The sequence below is a fragment of the Hypanus sabinus genome, chromosome 17 (assembly GCF_030144855.1).
Source record: "Hypanus sabinus isolate sHypSab1 chromosome 17, sHypSab1.hap1, whole genome shotgun sequence".
NCBI lineage: Eukaryota > Metazoa > Chordata > Chondrichthyes > Myliobatiformes > Dasyatidae > Hypanus > Hypanus sabinus.
In genome coordinates, this window is record NC_082722.1 from 77,003,532 (window position 1) to 77,018,421 (window position 14,890).

Here is a 14,890-nt window from a genome sequence, read left to right on the forward strand (position 1 = left end):
ATACCCTCGTAAATCTTGTTACTCTCTTCCCAGCTTAATGATGTCTTTCCTATAACCATGGATCCCACAATCCCTCTGACCCACTACCATCAGGAAGGAGGAACATTGGGACCAGGACTGCCAGACTGGATAACAGTTTCTACCCTCAGGCTGTGAGACTGATGAATCTCCGGCCATCACTGTGGTCTCGTCACTAAGACAGTGCGCTGTTTACTCTTTACCTGTGCTGCACACTACATGACTTTTGAATTATATTTCATGTACTATGTATATTCAATACATATATGTATTGAAATGTATATTTCATGTACTGTGGCTCGGAGGAACATTGTTTCGTTTGGTTATATATACGAGCAGTCAGATGAACTTAATCATTAAGATAGACTCAATACTCACTGACTTCCGTTGCAATCACAGATATGTTTTGCCAGGCTGACTGCTCCCTGTCCAGTGGCTCCGTGGTTTTTATCACTCCAGTTTGGGAATTGATGGTGAAGAATCGATCCACGTTCGACTGTGGCTCAATTAAATAACTGAGAGGAACACAACAAGAGAAGAAATAAACATTGGGATGAACAGAAAAGTTTATAGAGCCCTACATTGAGTTCATACCAAGGGAGCATTATTTTACGGTGATTGGAGGAAAGTACGGCGGGGGTGTCAGAGATTGGTGAGTGGGTAGCTCACCCTGCTAGGCGTTACATTACAAACAGATACATTAGGAACATTTAAGAGACTCATAGATAGGCACATCAATGCAAAATAAATTGAGGGCTATGTAGGAGGGAAGGGTTATATTGATCTAACACTCGGTGATAAGTTCAGCACAATATCGTGGGCCAAAGAGACTGTACTGTGCTGTAGGGTTCTATGTTCTACAGCACAAAAACAGGCCATTTGGCCCATCTTGTTTGTCCCAAAATGTTATTCGACCTAGTCCCATTAACTGGCACCTGAACCATAGCCTTCCATACCCTTCCTATCCATGTACGTATCCAAATTTCTCTTAAGTGTTAAAATCAACCTGTACCCACCACTTCTGCCGGCAGACCATTCCACATGCGCCACTCTCTGAATGAAGTTCTCCTCATGTTCCTCATGTTAACCACTTCATCTTCCTCCCTTAACCTATGACCTCTAGTTCTTGTCTCACTCAACCTCAGTGACAAAAGCTTGCTTGCATTTACTCTCTCTTTACCCCCCCCCCCCCCATTGGTGTGCCGTGTGTCTGCTTGTATGTATCCCAGGATGGTATCGTTATAGAGATATTGAATTTACCTCTCAGTAAATTGCTTACTGAATTAATCACCCTGATCAGCCTTCTCTTCCGCTCGCGAAACACAGTCAAACGAATCTTACTCAGCTTACTCAAGTAAGCCGTGACTACAGGGAGACACCAGATGATTAAATGGGAAGTATTTCTCACCCCAGGGCAAACATGCATCAAATGGATTAACAAATACTCGCTCCGAACAATATATAAATCAAGATTCCAGCAAGGAGTCTGACTAACTCCCATACCCACAAGAGATTCTGCAGCTGCTGGAAATCCAGAGCATCACACGCAACATTTTGGAGGCATGCAGCTTGTGGGCAGAAATGAATAAACAGTCGACATTCCGGGCCAAGACCCATCGTCAGGACTGGAAAGGAAGGGGAGAGGTCAAAGTAAAAAGTGGGGGAGGGGCACTGGATGGGCAAATGGATAGGATAGGGTTAGAGTGATATGGGCCAAATGCAGGCATCTAGGATTTACTTACAATGGGCTTTTATTGAGATACTGCGTGGAATGGGCTCTTCCAGCCCTTCAAGCTGCACCGCCTTGAATTAATCCTAGTCTAATCCAGTTAACCTACCAACCAGTAGGTTTTAGACCGTGGGAGAAAACCGGAGCACCCGGAGGAACCCACCAGTCCCTGGGAGAATGTACAAGCTCCTTACAGTCAGCGATGGGAACTGATCAGTATGGATGAGTATGGTCAGTGTGGTTCATTTAGACTCTACAGTTCTGCACGTCACTACTGCAACTCTAGCCTCACCAGAACATCTCAACTTTCATCCATCTCATGGGGGTTGTTGAAGAGTGGATAGAAAGCTGGTGTTGGATTAGACTGTTTCACTGTTATTTTCTTTGCAGCTTAATTTTTTAACGTCTGCACTGATCTGAACTAAACTGAATACACCTGGTTTGATGTTTCATATCCTGTGTGTCGTTCATTGACTTGTAGCTGTTTGCAGTTTGCTCTTTTTTTGTGTGCATTGGGTTTTTGATGTTTTCTTGAAAGGGTTCCATGGTGTTTCTTTGTTTCATACTGCCTGCGGGAGGGCAAGCTTCCGAGTTTTACTCTACATACATACATTAATAATAAATATACTTTGACTTTGATGTAATTAACTATATCAATGTAACTGTTCAGTATGTTTCCTAGTGGCTACGGTATGTATATGCAGTTGTTCAGTGTGTCCCCTTGTGGTAAAAATTCTGTATCATTCTGGAAAGTTCTCCAGTATCACTTTATTTGAATAGAGAAAGCCTGATTAGTTAGCTCTTATCTATACGTTTGAATGGAATTGTTCTTATCTATGGGGTTAAAAAAAAAGAGAGAGTACATTGCCTTGTCATCTTTAGTCTTTTTCACTTCTTCATTCTTAGCTACTAGACTTCTGCTGCTGTCTTTTCTTGGTACTCAATAAAATGAAATAAAATGATACTGAAGAATCAAGTTTTGTGTCTGTTTTTTCTTACTTTGGGAAGAATTTTGGAATAAAAATATCAGAATTGAATACTGGTGATGTAATAGGAAGCAAAAAAAAGAGTAGGGAAAGAAAATCAATATTGCAAATGCTGGAAATCTGCAACAAAACAGGAGATACTAGACAAGCCCAGCAGATCGGGCAGCATCTGAGGAGAGAGAACCAGGGAACATTGCAATTTAAATTCTAAAAGACTTAGACAGGAGTGAAGTCTGCATTAGTTTTTTTGACAGGTCAGGTATTGTGACTACTGCTTTTCTTTGTATTTACAATATGTTCATGATTCAGTTGTGGGTCACTATTCCCAAATCTGCAGCTAGCACTAAATGTGGAGTAAAATGTAAGCAGCACAATGCAAGGTACAAGAGCCTCGGGATTCACAGCTCCAGGTTCAAGAACAGTTACTTTCCCTCAACCATCAGGCTATTGAACAAAAGAGGATAACTGCACTCATTCTAATTCTGGTGTTCCCACAACCGATGATCTCACTTTATGGACTCTTTATCTTGTAATTTCATTCTCTCCGTTATTTACTGCTATTTATTTATATTTGCATTTGCACAGTTATGATCCTGTTTACTGTTACTATTCTATAGATTTGCTAAGTATGCTCACAGGAAAAAGAATCGCAGGGTTGTATGTGGTGACATGTATGTACTCTGATAATATATTTTACTTTGAACTTTAGATGCGATTGGTGACACATGAAGTTTAGTCCTGAAAAGCGCAAAATGTTACCTTCTGATCAGCAGAGGAAATACAGGCTAGACCAGGGGTCGGCAACGTTTACCACTGAAAGAGCCAATATGGACCCATTTCCCACAGAAAAGAAAACACTGGGAGCCACAAAACCCGTTTGACATTTAAAATGAAATAACACTGCATACAACATTTTTTTTTTGCCTTTATGCTATGTATAAACAAACTATAATGTGCTGCATTTATGAAATTGATGAACTCCTGCAGAGAAAACGAAATTACATTTCTGCATGCAACAAAAACATTTTGAACTCCGAAAAAAAGACGTTGGGTTGAAGGTTACTCCATAGTTAGCCTACCTTGGATCGAAGAATTAAAAGAAAGCGCGCACTGGCGGGTGTCAGGCATTGGCAGTGGTGATGTATATTAATAGCGATAAAAAACACATTGTAGCAGTGTAGCACTACACGCAGTCAAAGGTAACTTTATTCGAACTAAACAGCCTTGATTTAAAGCCTCCCTCAACCCGTCCCCGTGGGCACGGATGCTCCAAAAGACACGTACTCACAAACCCCCGTAGGCTATCTCCCTTAGCCGGAACGGTGGCTAATTGTGAGCCGGTTCGGATGTGCCAGGAAATGGGGTCTCCACAACGTTTTTAGATTGTACAAGATCACCATAATCTTCAAATTTCGAATTACATTTCAAAAACTAACAAACTACGGGGAGCCACAGCACAGAAATCAAAGAGCCGCATGCGGCTCCGGAGCCGCGGGTTGCCGACCCTTGGGCTAGACTATATCATTCTAGAAGGCATACAAGCAGATCTGGAGATGTACTGTATATGCATAACTTATTGAAAGTGAGAAGGTAGGCTGAGATAAGGGCAGCAAGATAGCCGAGCGGTTCGTGGAACACTCTTACATCACCGGCGACCCAGGTTCAGTTCTGCTACTACCTGTAAGGAAGTTGTACCACATGGGTTTCCTCCAAGTGCTCCAGTTTCCTTCCAAAGTCCAAAGACATATGGATTAGCATGCTAATTGGTTGCATGGCTGTGGTCTCATTGGGCAAAAACCGGTCTTTTACAGTGATGTATCTCTATATAAATATCAGCTTAATAGTATTGGTATCTAGTTAGTATTCAGGTTCAAGTTTATTTGCATTCAACCAGACATGAACAGCCAGATGAAACAGAGTCCCTCCAGGGCCAAGATGCAAAACACAGTACCAACAGTCACACACAAAAAAAAAGTTGTCACATGCAGCAAAATGCAGTAACAATCTTCTGTTTGGCACACCACTGAGATAGGTCATTCTGTACGAAATTACATTGAGGTTATAAAAAGAAAAACAGAATGAAAAATATAGTGTTACAGTTGCAGAGAAGGTGCAGAGCAGGTAGACAAATAAGGGCCAAGGACCGTGATAAGGTACGCAGGGAAAACAAGAGTTCTTCCTGGAAATGCATGCAGAATTAATTCTGAGCTTGGTACAGGCCCTCCTTAGGTTATAGTACAGTATAGTTACTGTACAGTAGTTACAGCATAGTATGGTTACAGTACAGTTACAATACAGTATGTTTACAGTATGGTTACATTATGGTACAGTTACAATACAGTACAGTACAGTTAAGTTACAGTGTGGTTACAGTACAGTACCAATACAGTTACAGCATGGTACAGTTACATTGCAGTACAGTAAAGTTACAGTACAGAACAGTTACAGCACAGTTTCACTATGATTACAGTACAGTTACAGTACTGTTACAGTACAGTACCAATGCAGTTACTGTATGGTTACAATACAGTACCATTACAGTTACTGTAAGTTACAGTACCGTTATAGTTGTGGTACAGTTACAGTACAGTACAGTTAAATTGTCACCAACCCTGGCAGCATGTTTCAAGCACCCACCACTCTCTCTGTAAAAAACCTACCTCTGACATCTCCCCCTCCCACTGTTCTTTCTGTGTTGCTCAGGTGTGCAGCCACACAGTAACTGAAATGCTACTGTGCACATAGCCTTTGTTACCGTGCAGCTGGGATTTTCTTTTATATAATGTTTTATTGAAATGCCATGCAATTTACAGGCCATGTAAAAATGGTTGGTCTGTGTGGTGAACTATGTGCCTGTCGGGACACGCCCCTGCTGACTGCTCCTGTGGCTCCTCCCACAGGCCCCTGTATAAAGGAGACCTGCGGCCTGAAGATCGGCCTCAGTCTCCAGGACCTTGTATGATAGACACTCACTCCTGGTTCCTTCTTCCAGTCAATAAAAGCCGATATCTCGCCTACGTCTCAGTGTGAGTTATTGATGGTGCATCAATTTTATTGACTGGAAGTTTTAAAACATGGAACCCGTTTTGCGTCCGGACCGGTTGGATTTGGACCCTCAAGACCCTGACGCAGCTCTCGCTTTTGAACACTGGCTTGCATGCTTCCAATCGTACTTGGCGGAGCTTCGTGCGACTGAACCCGCCGTTATGCACAGAATCCTACTCTCGAGGGTCTCCTCCAAAGTTTACTCCTTTATCCGGGACCTGCCGACCTACGAAGGGGCACTGGACGCCCTCAAACGACAGTACCTGCGGCCGGTGAACACCGTCTACGCAAGACATCGCTTAGCTACCCAGCAACAGCGGCCTGGCGAATCGTGCGCTGAGTTTCTCCGAGCACTACAGACACTCGTCCGAGCTTGTGACTGCAAGACGCTCACGGCAGAACAGCATGCGGAGCTGCTGGTGCGAGACGCCTTTGTGACGGGACTGAGGTCAGTGTACATGCGCCAGCGACTGCTGGAGAACTCGGATCTTACCTTAAGCTCGGCGATAGAGAAGGCCAACGCTCTAGAAGCTGCGCGGCATAACGCCGACGCTGTCCAGTCGCGCGATTCCCCGCCGGTTTCGTGGACGCCTCAGACCCCGCCACCGCCGGCTCCCGGGAGCGAATTCGCCAACGCCGCCGCCAGTCGCCATTCCACGAGCTCCCCGACCCAGACCATGGCTGTGGCCCGTAAGAAACTCGTGCTTTGTTATTTCTGTGGCCAAAAGAAACATCCTCGACAACGCTGTCCAGCGCGAGAAGCGACCTGCTCCAGCTGCGGAAAGCGGGGCCACTTCGCCAAGGTCTGTAAGACTCAACCTCGAGCGGAGTGCAGCGCTGCGGGTGAAACGTGGGGGCCGCTATCTTGCATGCCGGGATGTGGGCGGCCATCTTTGTCGACGTCAGCACGCCCCGCCCCCGATCCTCGGATGCTGACCGGGTACCCCGGATGTGAGCGGCCATCTTTGTCGGCGTCAGCATGCCCCGCCCCCGACCCTCCGATGCTGACCGGGTACCCCGACGGCGATCCAACTCTGGCCACTGTGACTCTCGACCAAAGCGCCCCACACCAGCTTGCAAGATCCATGATGGACATCCAGGTGGAGGGGCATTGGACTGGATGCCTGTTTGACACGGGCAGCACTGGGAGTTTTATTCACCCGGACACAGTGCAACGCTGCGGACTTGCAACGCGGCCGGTCAGTCGGAGGTTCCATTTGGCCTCTGGGTCGCAGTCCGCAGACATCCGGGCGGGTTGTGTAGCGACTTTGGTGGTGCAAGGCACAGTATATCGGGACTTTGAACTGCTGGTCATGCCTAATCTGTGTGCACCTGTGCTATTGGGGCTGGACTTCCAGAGCCATCTCGAAAGTGTGACTATGGTATACGACGGGCCCCTCCCACCACTCACTGTCAAGAATCCTCAGTTTTGTGGGACTTCTTCACATACCCCGCTACTGACCACACACACACACGGACACACACATCCCATCCAGAACCAGGCCAACAGCTGCGCTACCGACACTTGCAGCCTCTCCACTCTCAAGATCCCTCCCCCACCGCTGTTCGCCAACCTGACCCCCGACTGTAAACCTGTGGCAACCAAAAGCAGGAGGTACAGCGCGGGGGACCGGGCCTTCATTCGGTCGGAGGTGCAGCGGCTGCTCAGGGAGGGGATCATTGAGCCGAGCACAAGCCCTTGGAGGGCCCAGGTGGTTGTTGTTCGGACTGGGCAGAAAAATAGGATGGTGGTGGACTATAGTCAAACCATCAATAGGTTTACGCAGCTTGACGCATACCCCCTACCCCGCATCGTGGATATGGTCAACCAGATTGCTCAGTATAAGGTGTACTCGACAATAGATCTGAAATCCGCTTATCACCAGCTCCCCATCTGCCCAGAGGACCGCCCCTACACCGCCTTCGAGGCGGGCGGCCGGCTCTATCACTTCCTGCGCGTCCCTTTCGGTGTCACGAATGGTGTCTCTGTCTTCCAGAGGGAAATGGACCGGATGGTGGACCAGTACCAACTGCACGCCACATTTCCCTATCTGGATAACATCACCATCTGTGGTCATGACAGGCCAGATCACGACGCCAACCTCCAACGGTTTCTCCAAGTGGCCGCAGCTCTGAACCTTACTTATAACAGGGACAAGCGTGTTTTTGGTACCACCCGCCTTGCTATACTTGGGTATGTCGTGGAAAACGGGGTTATTGGGCCTGATCCCGAACGTATGCGCCCCCTGTTAGAGCTCCCTCTTCCCACCACTCTCAAGGCCCTCAGACGGTGCCTGGGGTTTTTTTCCTATTACGCCCAATGGGTCCCCCATTACGCAGACAAGGCTCGCCCCCTGGTCAAGTCTACCTCGTTTCCCCTCTCTGCTGAGGCCTGCGCGGCCTTCAACTGCATTAAAGCGGACATTGCCAAAGCTACGATGCATGCAGTGGACGAGACCGCTCCCTTCCAAGTGGAGTGTGATGCCTCCGATTTCGCTCTGGCTGCTACCCTTAATCAGGAAGGCAGACCAGTAGCATTCTTTTCTCGCACCCTCCAAGGCTCTGAAATTCGGCACTCCGCGGTGGAGAAAGAAGCCCAGGCCATAGTGGAGGCTGTTAGGCACTGGAGGCACTATCTTGCTGGCAAAAGATTCACTGTGCTGACCGACCAGCGCTCGGTTGCGTTCCTGTTCAGCAACCAACAGCGGGGCAAGATCAAAAATGATAAGATTTTGCAGTGGAGGATAGAACTCTCCACCTACACCTATGATATCCTGTACCGGCCTGGCAGACTCAATGAGCCCCCTGATGCCCTATCCCGGGGAACATGTGCTAGCACACAGCTCGACCAGCTGTACGCCCTTCATGCACAACTTTGCCATCCGGGGGTCACCCGATTTTACCATTTTGTGAAAGCTCGGAACCTGCCGTACTCCCTGGAGGACATCAGGACGATGACCAGGGACTGCCAAATTTGTGCCGAGTGCAAACCGCACTTCTACTGTCCTGACACGGCACAACTTGTCAAGGCCACCCGCCCTTTTGAACGCCTGAGTGTTGACTTTAAGGGCCCCCTTCCCTCCACTGACCGCAATGTCTATTTTCTCAGTGTTATTGACGAGTTCTCACGGTTCCCCTTTGCCATCCCCTGCCCCGACACCACTGCCACGTCCGTCATAAAAGCCCTGCGCCAGCTCTTCACTCTGTTCGGGTATCCCTGCTATATCCACAGTGATAGAGGGTCCTCCTTTATGAGTGAGGAGCTGCGCCAGTACTTGCTAGCTAGGGGCATTGCTACTAGTCGGACCACGAGTTATAATCCCCGGGGTAATGGCCAGGTAGAGCGGGAGAATGCCACAGTGTGGAAGGCCACACTTTTAGCCCTTAAGTCCAAAGGGTTGCCGGTCTCTCGATGGCAGGAGGTCCTCCCTGAGGCACTGCACTCTATCCGCTCTCTGTTATGTACGTCCACCAATGCCACCCCTCACGAACGCCTATTCTCTTTTCCCAGGAAGTCTGTCACTGGGACCACCCTACCAGTTTGGCTGACGTCCCCGGGGCCAGTGCTGCTCCGGAAACATGTGAGGAGCAATAAATACTCCCCGCTGGTGGAGAGGGTTCACCTTCTCCATGCGAACCCCCAGTATGCTTACGTGGTCTTACCTGATGGGCGGGAGGACACGGTCTCCATCCGCGACCTGGCACCCGCAGGTGCAACAGACCACTACCCTGAAGGCTCTCCGGTAACTGTGAACCCTGCACCAGAGGTGACACCGTACTCACCAGGCCCTACACAGACTCCTCACGACACTTGTATATCGGGCGTTTCGTACGCATTTATACCAGGCGCCTCGCACATGCATGAGGGATCACCGGCGCCTAGTGGGCAAGAACACGCGCAACCCCCCGTCCCCTGTGCAATCGCCAATGTTGCCGGCACCTATGCGGTCACAGCCGGTGCTACGTAGATCGCAGCGACAGATTCGACCGCCTGATCGGCTTGACTTGTAAGAACCTTCGCTACATGAGGACTTTTTCAAACGAAGGGGGGGTGAATGTGGTGAACTATGTGCCTGTCGGGACACGCCCCTGCTGACTGCTCCTGTGGCTCCTCCCACAGGCCCCTGTATAAAGGAGACCTGCGGCCTGAAGATCGGCCTCAGTCTCCAGGACCTTGTATGATAGACACTCACTCCTGGTTCCTTCTTCCAGTCAATAAAAGCCGATATCTCGCCTACGTCTCAGTGTGAGTTATTGATGGTGCATCAGTCTGTGCAGCTGTAAATGAAGTTAGAGGGAATGTTGCCTCTCCCCCATCACCTCAAAATTATGTCCACCCTTATTAGCCATTTCCACCCTGTGAAAAATGCACTGGCTTTTTCCCCTATCACCTTCTCTTCTCGTTACACTTCAGTCAAGTCACCTCTCATTGTCCATCACTCCAAAGAGCAAAGCACAAGCTCACTCAAACTTTTCTTATAAGACATGCTCATCTGTCTTTTGAGCTGAGGATATGAGGTTCAGATGTACAATCTGGCATTAAGTCAGGCTGGACACTGGTGTGACCACAAATGGAGTCCAGTAGTTGGTGCTTCACTTTGGGTTTTGGACAGAGTGGGAAAGAGATTTGTTAAACTAACTGCAGGTTGGAGGGACTTTATAATAACATAATAACTAATTTATAGAGTACTTTTCATACAGATGATATAGTTCAAAGTGCTTTACAATGGGATAAAGGGCAAACATGAAAATAAAAGACAAAAATATGTTAGTTAAAAGCAAAGTTAAATAGATAGATTTTGAGCTGGTGTTTAAAAGTGTCAACTGAGTCTACATCCCTTGTAGTTTTAGCTATCTGAATTCCAAATCTAGGAGCATAGTTCAGAAAAGGTGACCTACCAATTATCTTTTGAGGGAGATTGTTTAAATTTAAGGAAGAAGACCTGAGAGTTCGAGCAGAATTATAAAACAAAATCAATTTTGTGATGTACTCTGATCCCAGATCACTGAGAGCTTTAAAAACAAGAACTTTAAAATCAATTCTAAAAGATAATATGAAGCTAATGCAGAGTTGCAAGGCTACAAGTGATATGCTCCCTCATCCTGGTTTTAGTTAACTGTATCTATAATTTTAGTTATACGATATTTATGCTGATAAGACAGAGAAGCTGGAGTTTGAGTGATGCAGTTCCCATTAGCAGAGGCATCAAGAACATCATGCACAGAGTGAAGCAGATTCTCAAAAGAGTTAAACCGTGTATGTACCAAAGTGTGATGCATGGCCGGGGGAGGTAGTGTGGCAGATTGAACTGCAGAGAGCAGAAGACAGCTGGATAGGTTCAAAATTCAAAGTGAATTTATTATCAAAGTACAAACATGTCACTACGTACAACCCTGAGATTTGTTTTCTTGCAGGGATATTCAATAAATCCATAATAGAATAATAACCAAAATGAAATCAGTGAAAGACTGCACCAACTTGGGAGTTCCACCAGTGTGCAAAAGACAACAAACCGTGCAAATACAAATGAAAGCAGTAATAATAATTAATAAATAAGCAATAAATATCTAGAACATGAAATGAAGAATGGGGTAACTGAGAACTGGGGAGAGGGCGATAGTGTGGGGTTAACTGGATTACTCTTATGACCAGTATAGACTTGAAGGGCCGAATAGCCTCTTTCAACTCTGTGATCCCTTGATTCAAACACAAATTGGCTAGAACATAGAAGAGTATTGTACTGGGTCGACCACTTATCTGACAATGTTGTGGAAATCTTGATATCAACTTCAGGGTTAGTAAGTTTGCTGGTGATGCAAAGGTTGAGGTGCTGTGGATAGTGTGGAAGGCTGTCATAGGTTACAGCGGGACATTGATACGATACAAAACTGGGCTGAGAAGTGGCAAGCGGAGTTCAACCCAGATAAGTGTGAGGTGGTTCATTTTCATAGGTGAAATATGATGGCAGAATATAGTATTAATGATAAGACTCTTGGCAGTATGGAGGATCAGAGGGATTTTGGTTCCAAGTCCATAGGACACTCAAAACTGCTGCGCAGGTTGACTGTGTGGTTCAGAAGGCACACGGTGCATTGGCCTTCATCAATTAGGGGATGGAGTTCAAGAGCTGAGAGTTAACGTTACAGTTATATAGGACCCTGGTCAGACCCCACTTGAAATACTGTGCTCAGTTCTGGTCACTTCACTACAGGAAGGATGTAGAAACTATAGAAAGGGTGCAGAGGAGATTTACAAGGATGTTGCTTGGATTGGGGAGCATGCCTTATGAGAATAGGTTGAGTGAACTCGGCCTTTTCTCCTTGGAGCAACAGAGGATCAGTGGTTACCTGATAGAGGTGTATACGATGATGAGAGGCATTGATCCTGTGGATAGTCAGAGGCTTTTTCCCAGGGCTAAAGTGGCTAACATGAGAGGACACAGTTTTAAGGTGCTTGAAAGTATGTACAGAGGAGGTGTTAGGAATATGTTTTTTATGCAGAGAGTGGTGAGTGTGTGGAATGGGCTGCCAGCGATGGTGGTGGAGACGGATACGATAGGGTCTTTTAAGAGACACTTGGATAGGTACATGGAGCTTAGAAAAATAAAGAGAGCTATGGGTAACCCTAGGTGATTTCTAAAATAAGTACATGTTCGGCACAGCATTGTGAGCCGAAGGGTGTGTTTTGTGCAGTAGGGTTTCTGTGTTTGTATGCTTCTTCGTAATTTGTACAAGATATCCTCCTCCTGCCTTTCATCCATATCCCTCTGTTCCCTTCATATTTACAAGCCATCTTTACAACTCGTTCTCCAAGAGGACACAACCTTGTCGTTGGGTTTGGAGACTTCCGTGCCTCAATGACCCAGAGATCTCTGCTGGCTGGAGTCAATACGTGGCTCTTGGTAGGGTCACCCATGCCAAACAGATCAAAAAGTAGAGGCCAAACTAAGAGTTGTCAACCGGTCCTCCAGGTGTTCAGCTCAGGGTTAACAACTCTAAATGGTAAAACAGCTTGGCGAGATTAGCTCGCCTGCGGAGTTCTGGGATCTCGCGGCTTTGGAGACGGGCGGACCGAAGGTTGGTGTCTCTGTAGGAATCCGGTAAAGTCGTGGGAGACAGAAGATCGAAAGCATCAAGCTGGCTGCTGGCTGTGTGCCCACAGACCTGAGCTCTTTGGGCATCGAGCTCGGAAAAAGCAACACAATGGACTTTTAACATCGTAAATCAGTGAGTTGTTTGTTATGTGTCCCTTCTCACTGTGAAACAGTGACATCTCTTTTTCCGTTATTAGGGAGAGAGAAAGTCTGTGGTATGTCGAACTACCGGGCGAACAAGTAGTCTTTGGGGTACTGCAAGTCTGTGTCTTTATTGATGCTTTGCTACACACTTTAGTGTTCGATCGTGGGTGCTGATGCTTTTTTTGCTGGTGGGGGAGAGGGGATTGTTGCTTGCTGCTGCTTAAACGTGAAGGGGGGAGCTGGGGGAGACTTTGAAGTACTAACATTTAACTGCCATTCATTCTTTGGGGCACTCCTCTGTTTCCGTGGATGGTTGGAAAGAAAAAGCATTTCAGGATGTACATTGTACATTGTATATATTTCTCATTCATATGTCCATCTAAAAGCATCTTAAACTCTCAAAGATGATGTAAGGGCCTTGTTGATTTTGTTACTGAATTGGGTGGTGATTAGCTACTTGGAATACACACCACCCAATCCCTTCAACCTGTGGCCTCTTCGATCTGTTGTTCCATGTTCAATCAGATCCCAGTCCATAACTCTGTCCTGAACATAAACACCTCAAAGCACTCAATTAAATTCCAATATGTAATTCATGACCAAGTATCTTTTATTCTCTACTCTAAACCACAGTACTAAATTCTAATCTGTAACTCACTCCCCAGAGTTTGCAGAGCAGACAAGTTAGACCGAATATCCTAATTCTGATCCTATATCTTATGGAGACTGTTATTCTATATATAATCTCCTCAAACCCCTTGATTAGATTCTAGTATTGAACCCACTCTTGAGAATCTGTTATTCTATATATAGATAAGTTGGACTTCTGGTTTAGATCCCAGTCTGTAACACATTCCCAGATATCTGTTATATCTGCTATTCTGTACTTCTGCTGTTGGGGCAGTAGTGTGGCTGTTAGCGTAACATTACTTAGCTGGTGATATAGGTTCAATACCCACTGATATCTGTAAGGAGTTTGTAAGATTCTCTCCATGACCATGCAGACTTCCTCCGGGTGCTCCAGTTTCCTCCCACATTCCAAAGACGTACAGGTTAGTAGGTTCATTGGTCACAGGGGCTGTAATTGGGCAGGGCAGCACAGCCCATTGGGCTAGAAGAGCCTGTTACTGTGCTGCAACTCTAAATAAAAAATAATAAATAATGTGATAATTTGACACCAAATATTAACACTCTCAGCTCTTACTGCACATAAACCCCCTCTAATCAAAGATGTGGAGGCCAAGTCAATCGCTATATTTAAAGCAGAGGATGATAGCTCCTTGATTAGTCAGGCTTTTAAAGGTTACAGGGGAGAAGGCGGGAGAATAAGGCTGAGAGGGATATCAGCCATGATTGAATAGCAGAACAGACTTGATGGGCTGAATGGCCCAGTTCTGCTCTTATGTCTTACGGACTTATTGTAGCGGCTGAGATTCAGTAGGTTTACACAGACAGCAAAAGAGAGCCAGGAGTGACTGTGAAAATGGAAATGTCTTTGGGAATCTGGAGCAAAATGAAGATCTGTAGGTGGTCAGTCAGGCTCCTAGCTGCTCTCTGAATTATTTTTGAGCAAAATTCTTGGACTAATCCATTTGATGAATGGTAGTTCTACAAAGCGGGACACTTTCCATTTAATCATCCAGCCTCTCCTTGTATCAGCAGCCAACATGCGCTGCTAACTTGAGTTACAAGCAGAGTAATAATAATTACATTATTAGATTTCAGGTTTTAACTCTTTCTCTGGGTGTCTGTTATTCCGTATATAATTCCCTCAGAACAGCTCCATTGGAATTTAGCCTGTAACTGAATCCCAGGTAACGGCTCGTCAACCTACTACCCACCCGCACAAACCCTTGGACTTGCAGCGTAGTTCT

At 46.3% G+C, this 14,890-nt stretch overlaps 1 protein-coding gene across 3 annotated transcripts in view; it reads right to left on the minus strand.

Moving 5' to 3' along the window:
* LOC132407041 (cadherin-11-like) overlaps positions 1-14,890 on the minus strand; it is a 251,172-nt gene that overhangs the window by 64,616 nt on the left and 171,666 nt on the right. For all 3 annotated transcript variants that reach the window (XM_059993281.1, XM_059993279.1, XM_059993280.1), the window contains one exon: positions 397-533. In XM_059993281.1, coding sequence (XP_059849264.1) covers positions 397-533 — 137 coding nt within the window. The remainder of the gene's footprint in view (positions 1-396; positions 534-14,890) is intronic.